Genomic DNA, 20,551 nt, shown 5'->3' on the forward strand with positions numbered 1-20,551 from the left:
TAGCTGGTCATATAAGAAGTTATAAAAATGCATTATCAAATTGAAATTCTTAAAAAATCGAACTCTCTGACTGCAGCAATAGCTGGTAATTTCAGTCAACACTTTCAAATTCACATTTTTGTATTTACTTTTGAGGATCTGGCCTTCTGGAACGGAATCTGCTATATCATTCAACAGGTCTTTAAAGATTTTGTCCTTTCCAAAGCACTGTAAAGCTAAGCTACTCAAAACACAACACAGGAGCTCACATCCAACTAGGTATTATACATGAAATGAAAAGCTGCCTGCAACACCTGAGGCTGAGCAGGAGACTAAAAGCAGGAGTGCCTTTGAAGAGTCAGGAGTAGGGAAAAAGCTACTTATTTCCATGCTAAGAAGACATTAGTTAAAGTTGGACTTAGTGCAGCAACTGCCAGAGCTGTGGCTAACACGGGCTGATGCTTCCAAGTTTCTGCAGTGATTTCCAGTTCCCGACGGACAACGTACAGCAGCAGAAATGGAAGTGCAGGACCAACACTTGCAGCGACACAGGGCTATGAAGCAACCTGCATGCTGCGGCTCCCTGCCTTCTGTTTTATTGACATGAAGACATAAAATGCAAAGAGGTTTACAGTAAACACTGATTACTGTAATCTTAATCTCCATGAATAAATATGGAATGCAGAAATAACATTTTTAGCAAAATGGGTGAATTGCATAATCTGCCTTATTGTAAAAAGTGCGTGGTTTTGTGCTTATTATTCCTTACACTGCTGGAGTTATTGGACACCTACCCCTGCTCACAAAATACTAATGTCAGAAAACAGCCCAGAATGGTCATCACCAAATCAGTCAAAGAGTGAAAATCGAGAAGCATTGGTAAACTGGGCTAAAAGCTGCTAAGGGGATGAGCCAAGCATTGTCTCAGTGCTTAAGACAGTTTATGGTTGTTTCTCCCTTGTTTCTTACGAGCAAGACATATAAATGAGCAAGAGTGGTAATTTAGTGTGGTGCACATAAAGCTGAGAAAAAAAAGCGCGAAATAAGTTGTCTCTTCCCTATGGCTGTCACAAGCCTCATTCATGCAATTACCTCTGTGCACAGACCCTGCAGTGTTGTGGAGCCCATTTAACCTCTCTGGAGATCCTCCTGATTGAACCCCAGGATCTGCTCAGCATGGGGTGCATCTGCAGCTAAATGAGGCTTTTCTACAGAAATACACAACTGAACTCTTAAAAAGAGTGGGCAGAAGTCACCTGTTAGGCAAAGCCAACAAAAACTACCACCTCCGTAATCCAATGGGTAATTCATGGTTTCCCTGGTATCAACACAAGCTTTGCAACAAGGGCTTTATCTGCTGAGTCAGCGCAAGCGTGTGTAGGGGCCAGGCTGCACGCCTGCTCTTCCAGGTGATGCGCTCGCTCTCGTGGATCAGTGCTTTTTAGCAGATCTAACAGTCCAGAACAACTTTACTTAAATTTACTGTAGCCCCATGGAAGGATTACTGATGCTATTCTATTACTTAGCACAAAGCAGCAGTCTCAAGGGGACTGTTTAGTACCATATTCTTGTCTTGATATTAAATCAGGCTATGCCAAGGACTCAAAAACAGCAGGTAACAAGCTTTTCCCCATTATTCAGTGAGGTCCTCAGGATCTCATCTTTCATTTGTTTTTTTGAACTGCAAGTCTCTTAACGTGTATACAGAAAAATCTCTAAAAGCCCCCCCCCCAAGCCTTAAAGTGCATAGTGTGTGTTTAACATGTGCGGGAACACTTTTGGCTGTGTTTTTACCGAGAGACTCAGTGGATGACAACCCTGCTCCTTGTTGGGAGAAGCCCCATCAGAAACAACCACCAGCCACCCTTCCCCTCGCCCAGTTAAAAGGGTTTGAAGAGGCAAAGCAGAAGAACAATCACTTTCTGAACCTCTGTGCGACATGAAGGACCTCCTTTTGGTGCTGACACACGCAAAGCTGACTATCTTACCCGAGTTTGGACAACGACAACTATCTCTACTCCGTACTCACTCATGTACGGAACTGAAAGCCTACACAACCATCCAGCTCACCACAGGGTTATGGCATGACTCTGTGGGGTCTTTTGGAAGCTAAGGGCAAGTATACCAATAAACCCCCCACAACGTTATGTGAATATTAATTACTATGATGATGGTTTCTTTTTTGACATGCAATGGAGCTTATGGAAGGTTGGACTGGGTGCAGGTAGCCCTGCCTGAGCAGGAGTTGGACCAGATGAACTCCAGAGGTCCCTTCACACCTCCACCATTCTGTGAAGCTATTTTTTCATTTCTATTTATTTATCTGTAAAAAACCCAAATACCTGCCTGTACTAATGACCTTTTCTGAATTCAAAGTAAAAAAAAAAGTTGTGCTTGGCTTGCCTAAATGAGATGAAATGTTTTAAATACCATACTGCTACAAGCTTGATGACTGGTACCAGGAAATACTATCTGAGAACTCACTCAGGATACTATTCAGAGCACCATCAGCACCACCAGCATGGTTCATACCTGTCCTCCAAAATTAAGAGTTTGTTTTTCTTCCACTAGCCTGAGATCACTTTATTCAGCCACATGAATTAATTGTTGCACTTTTCTCCTTATTACAGAGACATATATTCAAGTCTAGGCTCTTCCGTGAATAGAACTTTTCTTGGTTACTGTCAACGTTTCACTCCATTGTGTCATCTTGTTTGTCTTTTGATGTTATAATTTCCTTATTTTACAATGTTTTAACTACATCGGCTGCAACTGTTAGAAGAATAACTAGTGATTTCGGGGTTCAACTAGAAAGGCTTTAAAAGGATTTGATTAAGCAATTCACTTTACTAATGTTACAATAACTTCTTTTTATTTGATTATGTAAATGACTGTTGGTGCATATCCACTTTGGCAAAATACTGAAAAGTTTAATCTTCTCTCCTAAATAAAAAGCTTTCACTGGCAGAAACACATGAGCTAAAGAATGTATCTTATGCAAAGACTAGGGTGCTCACCATGAGGCCCTCCAAAATATTCACACTCAGGAAAACAAAGGCCATATTTACCTGGAAAAATTTACCACAATGCCTTTTCTGGGATAATGTTCAGGCCACTATCCTGAAATCAAAGTAATTTAATTCCTGAACAGCAATAGAGATGGACACAGGTCCATGGATCTGCTTTCTCCCATCCTCACTTTCAGCTGTTCCGACCCAGCAGTTGGTCCAGTAGGATGGCTTCCCGAAGGGCTTGTGAACTCCCTGCTCCAGAACTAGAAGAAATGTTGTAAGGTCTCGGAGACATGAAGTAAAATACCACTCTGGTTAGTATTACTACACGATACAACCTGTCATTAAAACATCTAAACCATTGTCTGTGTCAAATTACAGGTGACCTCCAAACTCCTAACCAGTAAGGCTCCGACCCTTACTCCATTTTACGTGATGATCTTTATTGTACAGACTGCTTTTAAAATCTTCACCTTTCTGCACTCTACATTTGCTTATGTCTTAGACAGATAGGAAATGGACCCATCTCCTCTGAGACAGAAGAGACTTCTTCTGGTTTGACTCCATTAGGAAGGTGGATTAAGACTGAGGCAGAAGATGACCTCAGATCTAACAGAGGTCCTTAATGAGGGTTGAAAGTGAAGAAGGTAGGAGGTAGATAGTTTTTTTAACACAGACTGAAGGCTGGAGACTGACAGAGGGCTCCTCCAGGCCCATGAGGTGACAGTGCCACAGTTGAGGACCTTGCCTGTGCAGTGCTCCAAAGCTGGACATCAGAGAGGGCTGTGAGCAGAGAAGGAGACGAGAATGACGCTGGACAGCCCTGCCTGGGAAAAGATAAATCACAGAGGAGAGAGGTGGACTCTTCTCTGATGAGGAAGAATGCCTTGTTCTTGTTGGAAAAATATGGGAAGGGTAACAAGATGAGTAGCGTTGGACAGATAGCTTCAACAGGACCTCCAGGCCTGATGGAAGGTGTTTGAGCTGGGAGATATGTCTCTCAACAGCATGGAAGGCTTTTAGGATTGCATATACCACACAGGACAACTGAGTTAAATGGGAAATGTTACAGGACAATCCCTTCGGTGTGATGACAACCTGTTGCAGGAAGACATTAAACTATGACACTCACATGCAACCAAATCCTTGAGACGTGGAGGAAAGACCATGAAGGTGGGACCTTCGCAGTACCCTACCTCTTGCCACAAGAACAGAGAATGGATTTATTATGGCTTGCTTTTTCTGTACTGTTGTTCTCACGCCCACAATCTTTAATTATTAAAGTGTATTCATTCCTTTTTGTAACTGAGCAAGACACGAATGAATTATCGCAAACATTTTAATTACTTAATAATGCTCTAATCAAAAGCTTGAACGACTCTTTCTGGAAATACAAGTTGTTTTTCCAGTTTGATGGCCATTTATTTCTCTCTAGCGATTTGTAAGGGAAATGCAAGCAAGAGACCATGACATAATCTGAAGTAGGCACTGCTCACAAAATAAACTGAGGTTACCTGTAAACCCCAGAATGCTGAATGGCTGAATATCAGACCCTTTCTGGAAAAGCTGTCTCATGAGATGTGACCTAGAGGCAGTTATTCCTGAACTTATTTTTCAGTGCAAACACAGATAAAAGGCAGGGTTCCAAGCAGACAAGAGAAGTAAATCTTTCTTCTGCAAAAGGCTTATTTTAAAAAATCTCCTCTCGTTGCTCTGATTGCTCTCACTGTCATTCATTGAAATACCAAGGGCAATGCTGCCAGTATTTGGGTGTGGGCTATTTCAGTACTGCAATTTTCAGGAAACGAGTGAAATAAAATCGCTCACATTAAATACTAATGCTCCTACATCTAGTGGCATTTCATAAATTTATTACAGATTACCCTAATGCAGGCTTATGCCATTGCTCATATAAACACACAAGGAATGATTCACTTGTTCCACTGTAAGTGTCTTACAGTTGTCCATATAAGACATGAATATGAGAAATACAAACAAAAATATATGCGCAAATTGGTAATTCAACAGTGGTCACATAAAGCTATACTATTTTAAACTGTCCTTATATTATAAAGAACCAAGCTGGAAACAGCTAACTTCCATCTAAATCATTGTCCAAAATCTCTGACAAGAACTTCTAAAACATTAGTAGTCTTAATCTATGTTTGCATCAAATACAAATAGCCAACTTTTATTTTTACAATTTTTGCTGGCTGAAAAGCTACCCCATTAAAATGAATTCTTCTGCCAAAGACTTCAGTGTAGCTGGGAGTTCACTGAGTATGAATGTTATGCTCACTATGACCCATCCTCAATAGTAATGTAAAATTAAGACTTATTCACACCCCTATTAAAGCATCACTCTGTTTTTTAATAGATTTTTAGGATTTCTTTTATAGAATACCTTTTACATTATCTACATAGCATGAATACAAAGAAAGAGAAGAGAATCTCAGATGGAGGATTTTCAGTATTGGCAAGTGTGCTGTAAATACTGACTGGTTGCTATCCAAGCCCTTATTTACCTGACTAAAATGACCTCTCCAACACGCAGTCTTGCACAACAGCAACACTGATGTCAGAGATTGAAAGTTAATCCCGTTTTGAAGTACTCTACTACTGAGCAGTATTTTTCTTTTAAACTGCAGTAGTCTCCCCTAAAGGAGCAAAAACTTGGTAAACGGATGTTGAATCTATGAAAATTTTAGTAATATTTCATTTCCCTAAGCCCTAAAGAGCAATGTCAATGCTATTGCCCTGACTATCGCATCTGCACAGAGCTGATCATCTGCACGGTTAAATCCCAACCCACAGCAGAAATGTGATTACAGGTCTCTGGTTGTTGTGAGCTCTCAAACAAAGTACCGCTAAATTTTCCAAGCCTTAAAAATATCCTGCAGTAAACCAAATTTCGCCCACAAGGTTAGGTCTCATTAACAACCTCACAAATCCAGACAGATATGAATCTCTAACTTGTCAAACTAACAACTGCGTCTCACAGAGCAAGGTCAAACACTGTTCCAGCTTTTAAATTAATATTGTATAGGCTGTGTCTTCCTTTGAACCTGATTTTATATTCTACAGAAATACGCTACCTATGGCTTTTAGGAAATCTGATAATCAAACATGAAAGTTCAGTAACAGCTTTATGTATTTTAGATTACTTTCCTACAGAGATTTGAGATTTTTCTGTTACACTGACAACTACATCTACTTTCTAGAATTATTACACATTAACAAAAGTCTCTGTGTATTATTTCATGTGCTCCTTATGATTTATGATTTATGATTCATTACTCAAAGAGTGTAGCTGAATATTTCCAAAACAACAGAAATCCCACATCAAGATTCTCGGACACTGTAAATAACTTGCTATGTAAACTGGACTTTTGTTGGTCAGGATTCAGGAAAGTGTCTTATTTCATTTAGCTGTGCTTTTCATTAACATACTTCTTTAAAACCTTCTTGCCTAGGTAAAGTTAGGTATTTATTCAAGCATCTGCGGTAAATTTCCCAGTTTTCACCATTCCTATTGTTTTTCTTAAGCTCCTACCTATGAAGTCACCAATTATTTAAAGCCAAAGCGAAATGTGAACGAAAAATACAAGCTACAAGTAGACAAGAGAACTTAAATCCCACACAAAGCGGGGAAAAAAAAAAATCAACAGTGGGCTGTACAAAAAATGGCATCTGCCATATGCTTTCAACCATACCTGCTGCGCAAGGGTTAAAATGCATTCAGAGCCTCAGAACCAAATGCATTTTTGAATAACCAAGCCGCTCCTGGGCACAAGCACGTATACTGGCTTGCTGCAAACAGACCGACGTACCTGCGGAGACGCGGGGGCAGTCGGGCAGCATCGACTCCACCGAAGTGTCCAGGGGCTCGGAGCTGGACACCCAGTTGCAGCAGTTCTGTAAGAACAGGCAATTTTCGGGTAAGCCAGAGACTCAGAGCAAAAATAAATACAGACTTTGTAAGTAAGGACAATGATCACACCAAAATAATTTACATAGCAGTCCCAACAGGAACTGGAAGGTAAACTACATTAACTTATTCATACCAGCTGGCAATGAAATATCATAGTTTCATCTTAAATAAGTAAAGAGAGTAAGACCATAATTCAGGAGATTGGCAATGTGCTTGAATAGCATGTCTTTAAGTGCTACTTTGAGTGCCAGCGGGCTAAAGTAGGTGCTTAGACCAACTGGTGCCTGAACTACCCATTGCACATTTTAAGTTTTTCTTTTCGGCAGTTGTTGACCAGAAGAGCTGTTGATACAAACACTGAGACTGCTCGCTTGCCAGCGTTAAGAAATCAGAATTTTTCGGGGTGTTTTGATGGAGCACGCTGCGGAAAGAATGGTTGAGAAATCACAAAACAACAGATTATAACCGAATGAAAGCCATCAAAATAGCAGATTAATATTCAAATAATTGGAAATATGGTTGAGATGAATTGGGCATGAACATTTAAAAATTCAAATACTGGTCTTTGGGGAATTATGTTCAGGAAGCAATTACATTTACCTTTCATTCCTGAGCCTCTGAGTAGGATGAATTTACCATGAATTTTTAAAATGTTTTGCTCCAGATGCTATCTATTCAGAGGAGCCTATGAATTAAAGTATTAAACAATATGCTTGTAATAAAATATGCTGAAACTACACCAAATCTACTGAACTGAAGACTTAATTATAAAGCAACTACAATTTTACTAGGATTGCCAGCTGAACTATGAGATCTACATGGCTTCCCTTATTACAAATCAGAGTTTTCCCTTTCTGAAAACCTGATTAACTTCATTAAGAGGAAAAGAAAAAAAAAACCAAACAAATGAACCTGCACAACTTTTTGGAAAGACTCAATGAATTTTCAGACAGATTTCTAAAAAATCATCCCATCAATCATGATTGTAAAAATGGACGATTGCTATTCTGGTAAACAAGCATGTATTGTGTATTTGTAGATGCTTGCTGTCCTAGTTGTGCACCATGGAGTCCGTCCTCACTGTGGAAAGATCCTTGACTGGTAGATCAAGTGTCTTATTGTATTTCCTTAATTCATTCTGTCTGGAAGAAGATGTCAGCTGTGTTGCAGTGAGGAGAGAATTTCAAAGGCTTCAGTCCCCACCAATAAAGGGCGAGGAATGGCTTTTGAATAGATTTGTCAAGGCAACCCTACTGTTCTGGGACCAGGGAGAGCAGGAACAACATAAAGGAAGGGTTGCTGTATGAGATTAGAAAGTGAAGTTCACAAAGCATGGCAGATTTTTGTAAGAAACAGTAGATCAATGAAACTATTGAACTCGATGGAAAAAAAAAAAGAAAACAAACACACTACCCAGTAATGTAACTTTTTTAAGTAAAAAATGGTTAAAATGGAAGTATTTCACAAAGGCTTTAAGGTTTAAAGTAGTAAAGCATTATACATTTTACAATTTGCATGTATAATTTTAATTAACAGCTGAATGTGAAATTGCAAATGTAAGATGGTAGAAATTATAAAAGAAGTAGAATTTTTATGAAGTATTACATTCATTTGAAATAAGTAAAATTAATATTAACTACTGATAGAACACTACATCAGAGAGCTGGAGATAATACAGAAGATTAGCACACAATTAACCAGCTTTTATATACAATGTGACACTTGCCTGTAAGAAATAAGTATTCTCGAAAGCAGTGTCAAGATATGTAAATGGATGATTTGTTTTATCATTCATCACAGCTCCTAATAAATTCAAAAATCATGACTTCTATAGGTACTAAAAATAGGCCACCAATGATACAGGAGAGATAGCTCCAATGAAGAATTACTTTTTTAACAATTCATTCTTTCAATGACAGCAATTAGCCCTACAGACAGGCAGCGATTAGGTGTATATTTTAATTATTATTCATTTTACCAGTAGCCTTAAACCTGATTAAAGTAAGAGATATCCAGGTGATATGCTAGTCTTAATACCACTCAGCCACACTTCACATATGTAAAATTCTTCTTTCTTATAGAGGATTTTCAATGCTAATGTAAGTTATGACACTCCATCCACTTTTTAGGCCATTAATCATTTAACTTATTCTTTAAGATCTACTTTCTGCAAATGAAATTAAAGGTAATGCACTTGTCTTATTCAGACTAAATGCTTAAAGAAAAATGGAGTTGTCAGATTCAAATTACAGGATTTAAAATTTCAGTTTTACTACATAACATATATTTTAAGGTTTTGATTTCCCATAAAGAAAATGAGGATTTTTCTGACAGAGCCTGTAGGGGTTACCATTCTTTATATTTTTAACATTTAAGTCAGAGCTGTCAAGCTGCATCCCAGGTGATTCTCTATTCCCATCAGTCATGGCCTATAAAACTGTAAGGTTAAGTCAGGAATAGGCAGTCTGTATGGTAAGTTTCACTAAATCCACAGCAAAAAGTCAAAGCTAACAAAAAGTTCAGGATGTGACTAGTTTAAATTTGCCACATGCACCTATTGTTTTAGTGTTCTGCAACAGGAATGGACAAAACACGGACATGCGTGGAAGAGACTGGCGAGGAAGAGACTCATAAATGGAAGCTTAGTTGGTCTCGCTTTAGAAGACATCATTTTTAAAATCTCAGCCACCCCACACTTAAGTACGAGAATAACAATGAATGCATTGCATCATGCTTCACCCAAGGGTGAAACTTGGTGATGCTGGCCATGAACCAACACCAGGTCATCTTGGACCAACTAGCCCTTCGTAGTTGCACAGTAGCAAATACTCCAACTTTTCATCAGAAAACTTCAGAGCACTCCAGAAATAATTACATCTCATAAAACTGCTGAAAGAAAGGATTTTTTGCCAGTCGTACAAATTACTAAACTGAGTCACGAAGAGCTTGAAGGGGCTTTTCCATCATCACCAGATCAAGCCAGGAGCGCTGGATGTGCCCAGGACTTTGCTCCAGGTATCGGGCAGGATGTGGGCTGCCTTGGTATACGTGACTATATTGCTGTGCAGCAGGAGGAAACACTGGACTTCTTATTATTTTGACTCCTATCTTTGAAGTTCAGAAATGGCTTTAATCTCGGTTATTTTAGGGGCTGGTATGTGCACACAATTTCCACACTCCTGTAACGTGCTGTCTTTCATACCCTAAAGAAATGGAAGAGGTCAGCAGACAAAGACATGTTTATAGAGCCATATGCAGACGTACGTACCCCAACTCTTTCAAAAAACCCGGCCTCACCTCTCGCATCCACTCTCGAATAGTTTTCCCAACTTCTTGATGCCACACATTGTGAACAGAGTCTGTCAACGCCACAGCAGTTACCTTATTCTTTACTTCTGCCTCTCGTTGAATCATCTGTTAAAAAATATTGGCTTTAAGTTCTTTATTTCTATTGAATAGAGTCTGCTTAGTCACAGATAATGATCTTAAATTAAAAAAGAAAGAGCAATACAAGTTCAATACTTGACTTCACTTGTTTTAAAGTTTATACAAATCCTAACAGCTCCAGAAACACAGAAATATTTTTGATAAAAGAAACAATACTAACTTTTAACTGACTGAACTATTCAGTCCTATTATTTTCCATGTGGCTTGACAATTCTAGGATTAAAGGTATCATAGTGAAAAAATGGAAGATTCCCTGAGGACACCTTTTACAAGCTTCTCCAAGTTCCTATTTCGGTGCTTCAGGGAAGCTGGTACCCGTGGTTCACTGTAAGCTACTCATGACTATCATCTACTAATTTTCAGTAGATTGCTGTAGTTTTTCTGATGTACAATCTTACTTTGACTTGTATGGTTTTTTTTCTTTTTCTATCCAATTTAGCTACCTTGCACTCCCACCATGGTCCCAAAATCCTTTGTGGTCTCTCTTATACATATGCTTAACCAGCTAACGCTGGAGCCTCTCAACATTTTTAGGATATTAAAGAGCCTCTGTTGTTGCAAATGACAGTATGACTAAATAATATTAGTTCTAAAACCAATTAAATGATTGCTGCAAATAACATGAGCGAACTGACAAAGATGCTGTGGAATTCAGCACTGCTCCGCAAGATAAAAGGGACTGGGAAAGAATAGTTTGATATCAAAGAGAGACAAAAAGGTTTTAATCTCCTGACACGAGTGACCCTAATTTGTAACACTGGATCAAAGAATGTATAATGAATTATACTTATAAAACCAGCATTTTGCAACCAGTGTCTTTATCACTGTGTATGCTGCACTAAAGTTTATGTTTTTTTTCAGCTTCCTTTTGCATAAATGGCAACATATATAACATTTAAAAAAACAGGCATTCTTTGTTCATGCTCCAGTAATTGCAAACCAGCATACAGCTGCACCTCCAAAAACACTGCTCTAAAAGAGACTTTTACAATGGGGATGTGAATTATGTTTTGCATCAGAAACTTCAAAATAAGCATCTTGATCCAGATTTTTGATACAGAACTAGCATTTACCCATAGCTTATGCCAACTATCTCCTAGTTTCTTCAAAATATCACACATGTAAACATTTTTGACCAACCACTCTAACTTCCAATTCTCCATAACCACAATATGATATTCAGAAATATTGCGCCTTACCTTTTTTTTTTGTTTACATTATGTATATTTAAAAATCAGTGTGATTGAATTAATATTCTAAAAGAAAAATATTCACCACTATTGGCCAGGTAATGCCAATGCAGAGCTCCCTGTTCCAGATAAAATCAAGTGCCCACCTTCCCCAATACTCCGTCTTCGGTAATCTCAGTATTACATGACTCAGGAACTCAGCTGAGCTTAGGGCATCTTAGGCAAGTGTGTATGAAGAAACTCTTATGAGTAATCTTTCTCTGTGTGAAGCCTTTCCACACATACTGTTTTTTTCATAATGTACCCTCTGGTGGGGCATATTTAATATCTAGAATTTTTGAAGGATGGGACATAACAGGTATGTGTGTGGGGGACAAAATCACACATTTAGGACAAAATAGCATCTATTGTAAGAGGGTGAGCTTCCTTCAGCTGTAACACGATACTGACATTTTCAGCCAAACATCTGATACTGAGCACTAAATTTCTCTGTACATATAAGGATGACAAAGCTCCCTCCATTACAAAACTGATGTAAGAATCTCTCAGGACAACCTTCAGGCCATTGCAGGAACCACCAGTGATTCTGCTAAATTGGGGAAGAAACCCCTGAGCTCCAGAGGAAGGTGGAACCTCAAAACAAAGGTTTTTATTGACACTACAATCGCCTTCCCCAATCCTGTATGGACATCTCAAGCACTGATAAACAAATGCTTTGTCTTGCAAAGGGCTGAGTCACTCAGACCTTCAACCAGCCTAGTTCAGCAGAACTTGGACTCATTATGAATATCCCATCTGTAATATTCTAGTCCTCTTGTTCCCTTCCCTTCCCTTCCCTTCCCTTCCCTTCCCTTCCCTTCCCTTCCCTTCCCTTCCCTTCCCTTCCCTTCCCTTCCCTTCCCTTCCCTTCCCTTCCCTTCCCTTCCCTTCCCTTCCCTTCCCTTCCCTTCCCTTCCCTTCCCTTCCCTTCCCTTCCCTTCCCTTCCCTTCCCTTCCCTTCCCTTCCCTTCCCCTCCGCTTCGTTCTATTATTCTGAAGTTCTTTACAATTACACCAGGCCCCAAATGTGGTTCTGGTCTGCCAAATATCTGAAAATAGTGGTTTTTTAGACTGCAGCTTTACCACCCCCTTTATCAGGCAGAGCTATGTGCATGAGACGATCACAGAAGAGATGGCCCTCTGATTGCAAGGGAAAGCCAAGGTGCTTTTGGGAGGGCTGTGGCTACTCCTTTCTTTCACCAGCCACCACAACGATCCAACTGCTTTACCTTTACATAACAGGTAAGGTAGCAACACCATCCTTCTCAAAACAGGACAGCATCTTCAGAAAGACCTTCTGCTGAAGGGCTGCAGGTCCTGCTAGGCTGTCAGGAACTTGTGTTCCCAGACTTCTCCTAAACCCAGCACCACATGCAGTGTGGGTAGGGAACCGGATCCCCCCCCCCAAAAGCTGTAAGAGTGGCTCAGAAATCCTACTACAAAAAAATTTCTCTGAAAGAGATGATATCTAAAAACAAGACCTGTAAGGCACACATGCCCTAAATCGGCTGTATATTGAATAAGTTTTAGAAACGCGCCATATATACTAATACGCCTCTACTAGTGCTGTGCATTCCAGCACACAATTGGCTGCACTGTCTTGCACAAAACGCTGTGATTTAAACAGGCAAAGGAGCAAAAATGTCATTGTCCTTGAAGCGCACGTACCTACCAATTACTCGGAGTTATTACCTGCTGGGGGAAGCTTAAAATCATCACCAGCTCGTCGTGTTCTAGCATGACTTCCTCCATGAAGGGCTGGTCTTCAGAAGCACTGCTAATGACCAGCAAGGGGAAAAAATACACTCTGCTTTGGAAAGCTTTCCTCAAGCTATTGTGTCCCACATTTCTGTTTCGAAAACTAGCCACCCAGTTCATCTAAAGAACATCACCTTTTTCCTCAAATCACAAGGAAATACAGACGTGCAGCTCCCTTCTCCTTTTCTACACCTAGCTCAGGATTGCTAGTCTCAGTTTCCCTACGCACGTGGAAGAACTGCAAGCCATCGACCACCATCTCTTCCTACTCTTTCTTCACATGGTACACGCAGTCTTTGCTTTGCCCCCAGATCTTTTTGATACGGGGAATAACATGCAATGCCCAACATGCTGCTGGTGTTTGCTGCTCAGGTTGGTGGATGCCTGCAGAATGGTATTCTCACAAAGATCAGGAAAGAGACTGAGGCTGACTATGTGAGGTTTTTTGATAACTCAGCCACAGTACTGGGTGCAGGACAAAGGCTCATGGATGAAGGAGCAAGAGGGTTTGAAGGGATTAACTGAGCTTCAGTTACAGATTTCTCTACATCCAGTCCAGACAAAATAAGTTTTGGTAGGCATCCACGCCCTTATGGGCCAACTTGGAAAGAAAACAGACAAAACCAATACATCAAGTGGAGAAAGGATCAAGGGTATAACCTTGAAGGAAGGTTATAAACAAGAAGTCTAATGTGTCCATCTTCAAGTGACACAGAAATGTCACGACAGAGCATGTCAAACCCAGGACACTTAGCTTCTACCTTAGCTCAAGTTCTCTGCTACAACAGGACACCAACTGATAATAATGACCAAGGAGAACAGATCCAGCTGATGCTCAAGCAGCAGACCCTCTTATCAGGGATGATAATTTATCCTGCAAGAAGATACAAGAAGCCTATGTGCTTTTGGCCACAGAAGCTTCAATACTCAGTAAATGCTTCAGATTCAATGGATTGATAGCTCACAGTTGAAACACATTTTTCTTTTCTAAAAATCGTTTTGAATTCATATAGATTTTTAAAATTAAGTGAGCGGGGTAAAATTCTTAGGGTAAAATATATTAACATCCAACACAAATGTAGCACCCAGATGCCATTCAAATTTGATACAACTACAGAGTGGTACCAAATTCCAAGGGAAGTATGCTATGGGATGCATGATTTACACTTCTCAGGATTAGCTTTATTCCATGCAGCCAACTTTTAAAGTGGACATGCTAAAACTGTACATATATAATAGACCACTGACTATTTACAATACTACAAATTACTTTTTTTTTTTTTAGCATAATGATGATTTTACTGAAGCAACAGTTGCAAACAAAGACCTAAGGATTTTGTCTAAAGTTCATTTTATGCCTTATACTCCTTGTACATCAGAAAATTCCATAGACTGGAAGTTTTCATAGACTAGGAATTACTTAATTACCTGCTCAATGCTCATTTTAAAATCTTAAATTATTCTTAGCTGAATAGATTTTGCACAAAGCCATCTCTCTATGCACCCCTTCATTGGCTGACTTACAGCTCCACTTGCTCTGTCCTTACATTCCTTTTTCTTCTCCCAATCATTCATTTATAGTCAGAAGTAGGCAAACCAGCACTTCTCTGGTAGGTAAACCGGTTCTCATTTATTACTGCATCACCCAATACACCACTCTGGGTGCTCTAGACTTTCCCAGTCACCTTTTCTATTCAGGCATTTCCATTTTACCTTTGACTTTGTGTTCCTTCTTTGTAGTCACAATAACGTTTGGGATTTGTGATTTATTAACCATATACCGTCACAGGGGAGCAGAACAGAGCTGGCAGATCTTTAAGGACACTTTCCATAGACCTCATGAGCCAGGTGTAAGGAATCAGGAAAGGAAGGCAAGAGGCCAGCACGGCTGAGTGGAGAACTGATGGGCAAACTAAAGGGCAAGAAGGGAATGCACAGGCAGTGGAAGCAGGGACAGGAATCCTGGGATGAGTACAGGGACACTGCCCAGTTGTGTAGGGATGGGGTCAGGAGGGCCAAGGTGCTGCTGGAGCTGAACTTGGCAAGGGATGCAAAGAATAATCAGAAGGGCTTCTACAGGTATGTTGGCCAGAAAAGGAAGGTCAAAGAAAGTGTACACCCTGTGATGAGCAAGACTGGCAAACTGGTAACAATGGATGAGAAGAAGGCTGAGGTCCTCAGTGACTTCTTTGCCTCAGTCTTCCCTGGCAGTGTCTCTTCCCACACCTCTCGAGGGGATGGCCTGCAAGATGGGGACTGGAGGAGCAAAGTCCCTCCCTCTGTAAGAGAAGATCAGGTTTGAGACCACCTGAGGAACCTGAACATCACAAGTCTATGGGACCTGGTGAGATGCATCCCAGAGTCCTGAGGGAATTGGCTGATGTAGTTGCCAAGTCACTCTCCATGATATTGGAGAAATCCTGGCAGTCCAGTGAAGTTCCTGAAGACTGGAAAAAGGGAAACATTGCACCCATTTTTAAAAAGGAGCAAGGCAGACCCTGGGAACTACTGACCCGTCAGCCTCACCTCTGTGCCTGAGAAGATCCTGGAGCAGATCCTCCTAGAAGCTCTGCTAAGGCACATGGAGGGCAGGGAGGTGATTTGAGACAGCCAGCATGGCTTCACCAAGGGCAAGTCCTGCCTGACCAACCTAGTGGCCTTCTGTGATGGAGTGACCACATGAGTGGACAAGGGAAGAGCTACCAATGTTGTCTATCTGGATTTCTGTAAGGCCTTTGTCATGGTCCTGCACAAGTTGGAGAGACATGGATTTGATGGGTGGACTGTCTGGTGGATGAGGAACTGGTTCAATGGTCGCATCCAGAGCATCGTGGTCAACGGCTCCATGTCCAGATGGAGATTGGAGATGACCGGTGTCCCTCAGGGGTCCATACTGGGACCATTACTCTTTAATATCTTCATCAGTGACATAGTGGGATCGAGTGCACCCTCAGCAAGTTTGCAGAGGACACCAAGCTGAACAGTGTGGTTGACACGCCTGAGGGACGGGATGCCATCCAGAGGGACCTGGACAAGCTGGAGGAATGGGCCCGTGTGAACCTCATGAAGTTCACCAAGGCCAAGTGCAGGGTCCTGCCCCTGGGTCGGGGCAGCCCCCGGTATCAGCACAGGCTGGGGGATGAAAGGATGGAGAGCAGCCCCATGGAGAAGGACTTGAGGGTCCCAGTGGGTGAAAAGCTGGACACAAGTTGGCAACGTGCGCTGGCAGTCCAGAAGCCACCTGTGTCCCGGGCTGCCCCCAAAGCCGCGTGGCCAGGGGGGCGAGGGAGGGGGTTCTGCCCCTCTGCCCCGCTCCGGGGAGACCCCCCTGCAGGGCCGCGTCCAGCTCCGGAGCCCTCGGCACAGGAGAGACACGGAGCTGCTGGAGCGGGGCCAGAGGAGGCCCCAGCAACGCTCCGAGGGCTGGAACAGCTCTGCCGGGAGGACAGGCCGGGAGAGCTGGGGGGGCTCAGCCTGGAGCAGAGAAGGCTCCGGGGAGACCTTCCTGCAGCTGCCAGGGCTGAGAGGGGCCTGTAGGAAAGGTGGGGACGGGCTTGTTAGCGGGGCCGGGAGCGACAGCACAAGGGGTGACGGTTTTAAACTGAAAGAGGGCAGATTTAGATAGATTTAAGGAAGACATTTTTGACAATGAGGGTGGGGAAGCCCTGTCCCAGGTCGCCCAGAGAGGTGGTGGATGCCCCGTCCCTGGGAACCCCCCAGGTCAGGCTGGACGGGGCTCTGAGCACCCTGCTCTGGTTGGGGATGTCCCTGCTCATGGCTGGGGGCTGGACTGGGTGGCCTGGAAAGGTCCCTTCAGCCCAAACTGGTCTGTGGTTCTGTGATAACTACTTTACAGTTGATTCCCTCAGAATGACAAGTCGCAGACCAGTGTTCAGTGCAACAAATTAGAAAGCATTCAGGTGTCTTTTTGAAAGTTGTCACTATCCCAGTGGTTGAAAATTTGTTCCTTCATTTTGCAAGGGAAAATGTTAATTATCTATTTGCACAAGTATTCAACTGTATCACTTATATAAGCAATAACTTGAAATCCTCTAAAAATGCATTCCTTAAATTCATATATATTTATTACCCATTTATTGGTCAACCTAGTAAGTGTTCTACTGCTAACTGTCTGTAAGGTCAGATGGCAATCCCCTGTAGGTTTACGTTACACAGTTTTCATACCTTTATAATGACAAAAGGTTGATACCTTTATTATCATCTGTAGCGTATGCACCTAAAACACAGCCTCTTATACATATATTACATACGCAATATACTTAGTGTGTATATATATATTTAGAATAGATGATAAAATACATCTTTGGTATACATCTTATAGCATAGCACTCTTGTCAAATGAAAGCATCAGTATGCCAAGACGTGACTCAAAGGTCTGATCCTGCAAACGTGAAAATCCATGAATATCCCAGTTAGACTTTAGGTACATGGCCTGTGGGAGTAATTCTTTGCAGCATTGATTCCATACTCTTTATACCTGTTCTAACGAATTTAAACCGGCTGAACGTCCAAAATTCTGAGAAAGGTAAAAGGAAGTTAAAACATGCCTTTTTTACTTTTACGGGCTCAGACAATCAAATCAACCTCCATCACTTCGGATTTTGGGGATACTTACTCCTCTGCGTTGCTTGTAATTAGGTATGAGGAAAAATGGATAGAAAAGAAATAATGATGCCCCCAAATTTTACTTTCTCTTGAACTTTTGAAAAAAACCTTAATCTACTTCCCCTCTCTTCTACCGCAATTTCAGTTGTGGAATGGTGTTTACATGGTGTTCACTGGGCTTGAATGGGCTTGTCTACAATAAGCATTTGGCTTGGAGCAGCATCATTTTGACACACGTCCTCCATTGTCTCCCGTTGCCTCACACTGGTTTGAGTCTCTAGGCGGTTTTGGCGTGTGCAAACTGAATTCCTTTCAGATGAAACTGAACCGGAAGGCCCTGTCCAAATGACCTCAATGATTTCCAGAAGTGAAACAGAATTTCAGTAGAAGTTCTGGTGGATCAAAACAGGATCAGCTGGACTCTGAAATATTTGTACAAGCAGCAGTAGATGGGAAGAGAGAAGAAATTATGTGCCAGGAACACTGTGTGAGAGGGCAATTTGTATTTAACACTTTTGGAAGGATATACAGGTTCTTTCTGAGTAACTTCATGTGCTCTCATTGGAGCTTGGTACATGTCTATGGTCATCCAAGATCCCCTTCAACTCCCCCTTCACTCAATCTCATACAAATTAAGCAGCTGGTGTATCTCAGTGCTAGCACTTGAGCTAATGCCTTTTCTTAGTTCAGAAAACCTCCTCTTCAGCATGAAGCATATAATTTTGTTTGTTTGTAGTGCGAGTTTGTCTGTCTGGGATTCCCAAGACTTTCCACTGCTCCCTGGATAGAAGTCCTGAATTTCTGAAATACTCTCAGCTTTTTGCACATCTTAAAATAGAATCATATCCTTAAGTCATTATAAAATATTACTTGTTAAGGATTAGAATTACAGAGCAACTACACTTGAACAGCACATAGCAAAAATAATAAACAACCCAAAGTTAAACTAATTCCCATTTTCAGTGAGCAGTAAGAGTGACTTTCCCTAACTGAATTCACAGATGTGATAAAATCCGTGTTTGCCGTACACAAAGCAACTGATACACCGCAACTTTTTAACACCAAAAGAAAATATCTGCAGAGATACAGTCATAGAAGGACCATAGCCAACTACTTTCTGATATTTTGTTCAAAGATCTATTGGATGTTACATCTACAATTATGATCACTTTCTACAGCAATAAATCACACTGCAACAGCAATAATAACGCATGAACATATTAGAACAAATTGCTTTAGAGCATCTGAAGTCTAGGACTTGTCACAGTTCATACTGTAAACCAATTTCTGTTGCAGAACTTCTACTGAAAATTTCCAGACATACCTTACATTGGGTCTGTAAGTTCTTAAAATCAATCATGATCAGAAAAATTTTTAATTCTAAAACATCTCAAGATTAGAAAAGTGTCGGGGTCATCTCCCTTATGCATAGCTCAGTAAAAAAACCCCAAAAAAGCCCTGTATACAAAATTCCACTGGTAATATTTTGTGAACAGCACAAACAAAACTCATGGCTCTCTAGTATAAAAGCCTCAAGCTTTGGCTTTATTAAGACTTTAAACTTAATAATACAATTCTCCCGCTTCTCTTGTCTCTGGTGTCTTACAACAGAGAGCTTAGAGGAGAAAAGCCTTTGAGGATGTGTGGAGAACACCAAATTCCCAAACACAGGTGGTTGTGCTAGCAGATGCGACAGGACCACAGGTAGGGATGCTGTCTCACCTCGCTTACAAACCTCACAGCAATTTGTCTAGTATGAATGAAGCCTAACAGTTCAGTAGAAAGCCCATCACATAACATAAACTGGTATGGTACGGTGTGGGTAAAAATCTTTGCATGGGTCCACTACGCCTCACCCACAACAGCTCAAACCAAAACAAACCGGTGGAAGAGGCATCCGCCACAGTCTGGAGCACAGAATATTGGCATTCTGCAGATAATTTCCTTGCAGACCAAAAATGTAATGCTAGACAAGAGGGCTTGGTCAAGCTCTTCCCATCAAAATTTCAACTGAAGTGAACAAAAGCCAAGCCCTTTTTTAATGCATCTCAAAATATTTCAGCAGTGAAGGTTGCCGAGATATTTGCCTTTGAGCTGCTGAAGAACCTCAGTGATAGTCAGGAAAGGAGGTTTGGAACAGCTCGGTCTAGCTGGAGTTAGCCAGTTAGTACTCCCTCCTGACAGCAGCAGTCTGCTGCCCCAAAATCTGAGATGTGAGCCAGGGAAATCTCTATACATCTCATTACATGAAAAGAAAGTTCTGAAGGGTCAACAATTTCCACCTACCTCAAATAGGGACAGAGAGTGAAGCTTGATCAGATTAAGTGTTAATGTTCCTATGCTGCTGTCTGCAGCAGGGAGACATTGGCTTGCCTCTAATATAGGAGCTCAAAAATAGTCTGGTCTTAGGAATGTGGAGCTCCACAAGGGCCAATTCATGCTGCCAGGAAGCAGCCTAAATTAGCATGTGCCGTATTTGGCACAAATAATGCTGAAGAGCATCTGATACTTGATGCTTGGGTTGTTTAAAGGTAGCTTTGGCATGTCCACTGCAGTACATGAATCCCAGG

The 20,551-nt window shown here is 41.3% G+C and overlaps 1 protein-coding gene across 2 annotated transcripts in view; it reads right to left on the reverse strand.

Annotated features, from left to right (window-relative positions):
- ARB2A (ARB2 cotranscriptional regulator A) overlaps positions 1-20,551 on the reverse strand; it is a gene marked incomplete at both ends in the record, with an annotated part of 249,791 nt that overhangs the window by 62,832 nt on the left and 166,408 nt on the right. For both annotated transcript variants that reach the window (XM_082013150.1, XM_082013151.1), the window contains 2 exons: positions 6,821-6,905; positions 10,219-10,335. In XM_082013150.1, coding sequence (XP_081869276.1) covers positions 6,821-6,905; positions 10,219-10,335 — 202 coding nt within the window. The remainder of the gene's footprint in view (positions 1-6,820; positions 6,906-10,218; positions 10,336-20,551) is intronic.

This window comes from Phaethon aethereus (genome assembly GCF_964289735.1).
Source record: "Phaethon aethereus genome assembly, chromosome: Z".
Taxonomy (NCBI): domain Eukaryota; kingdom Metazoa; phylum Chordata; class Aves; order Phaethontiformes; family Phaethontidae; genus Phaethon; species Phaethon aethereus.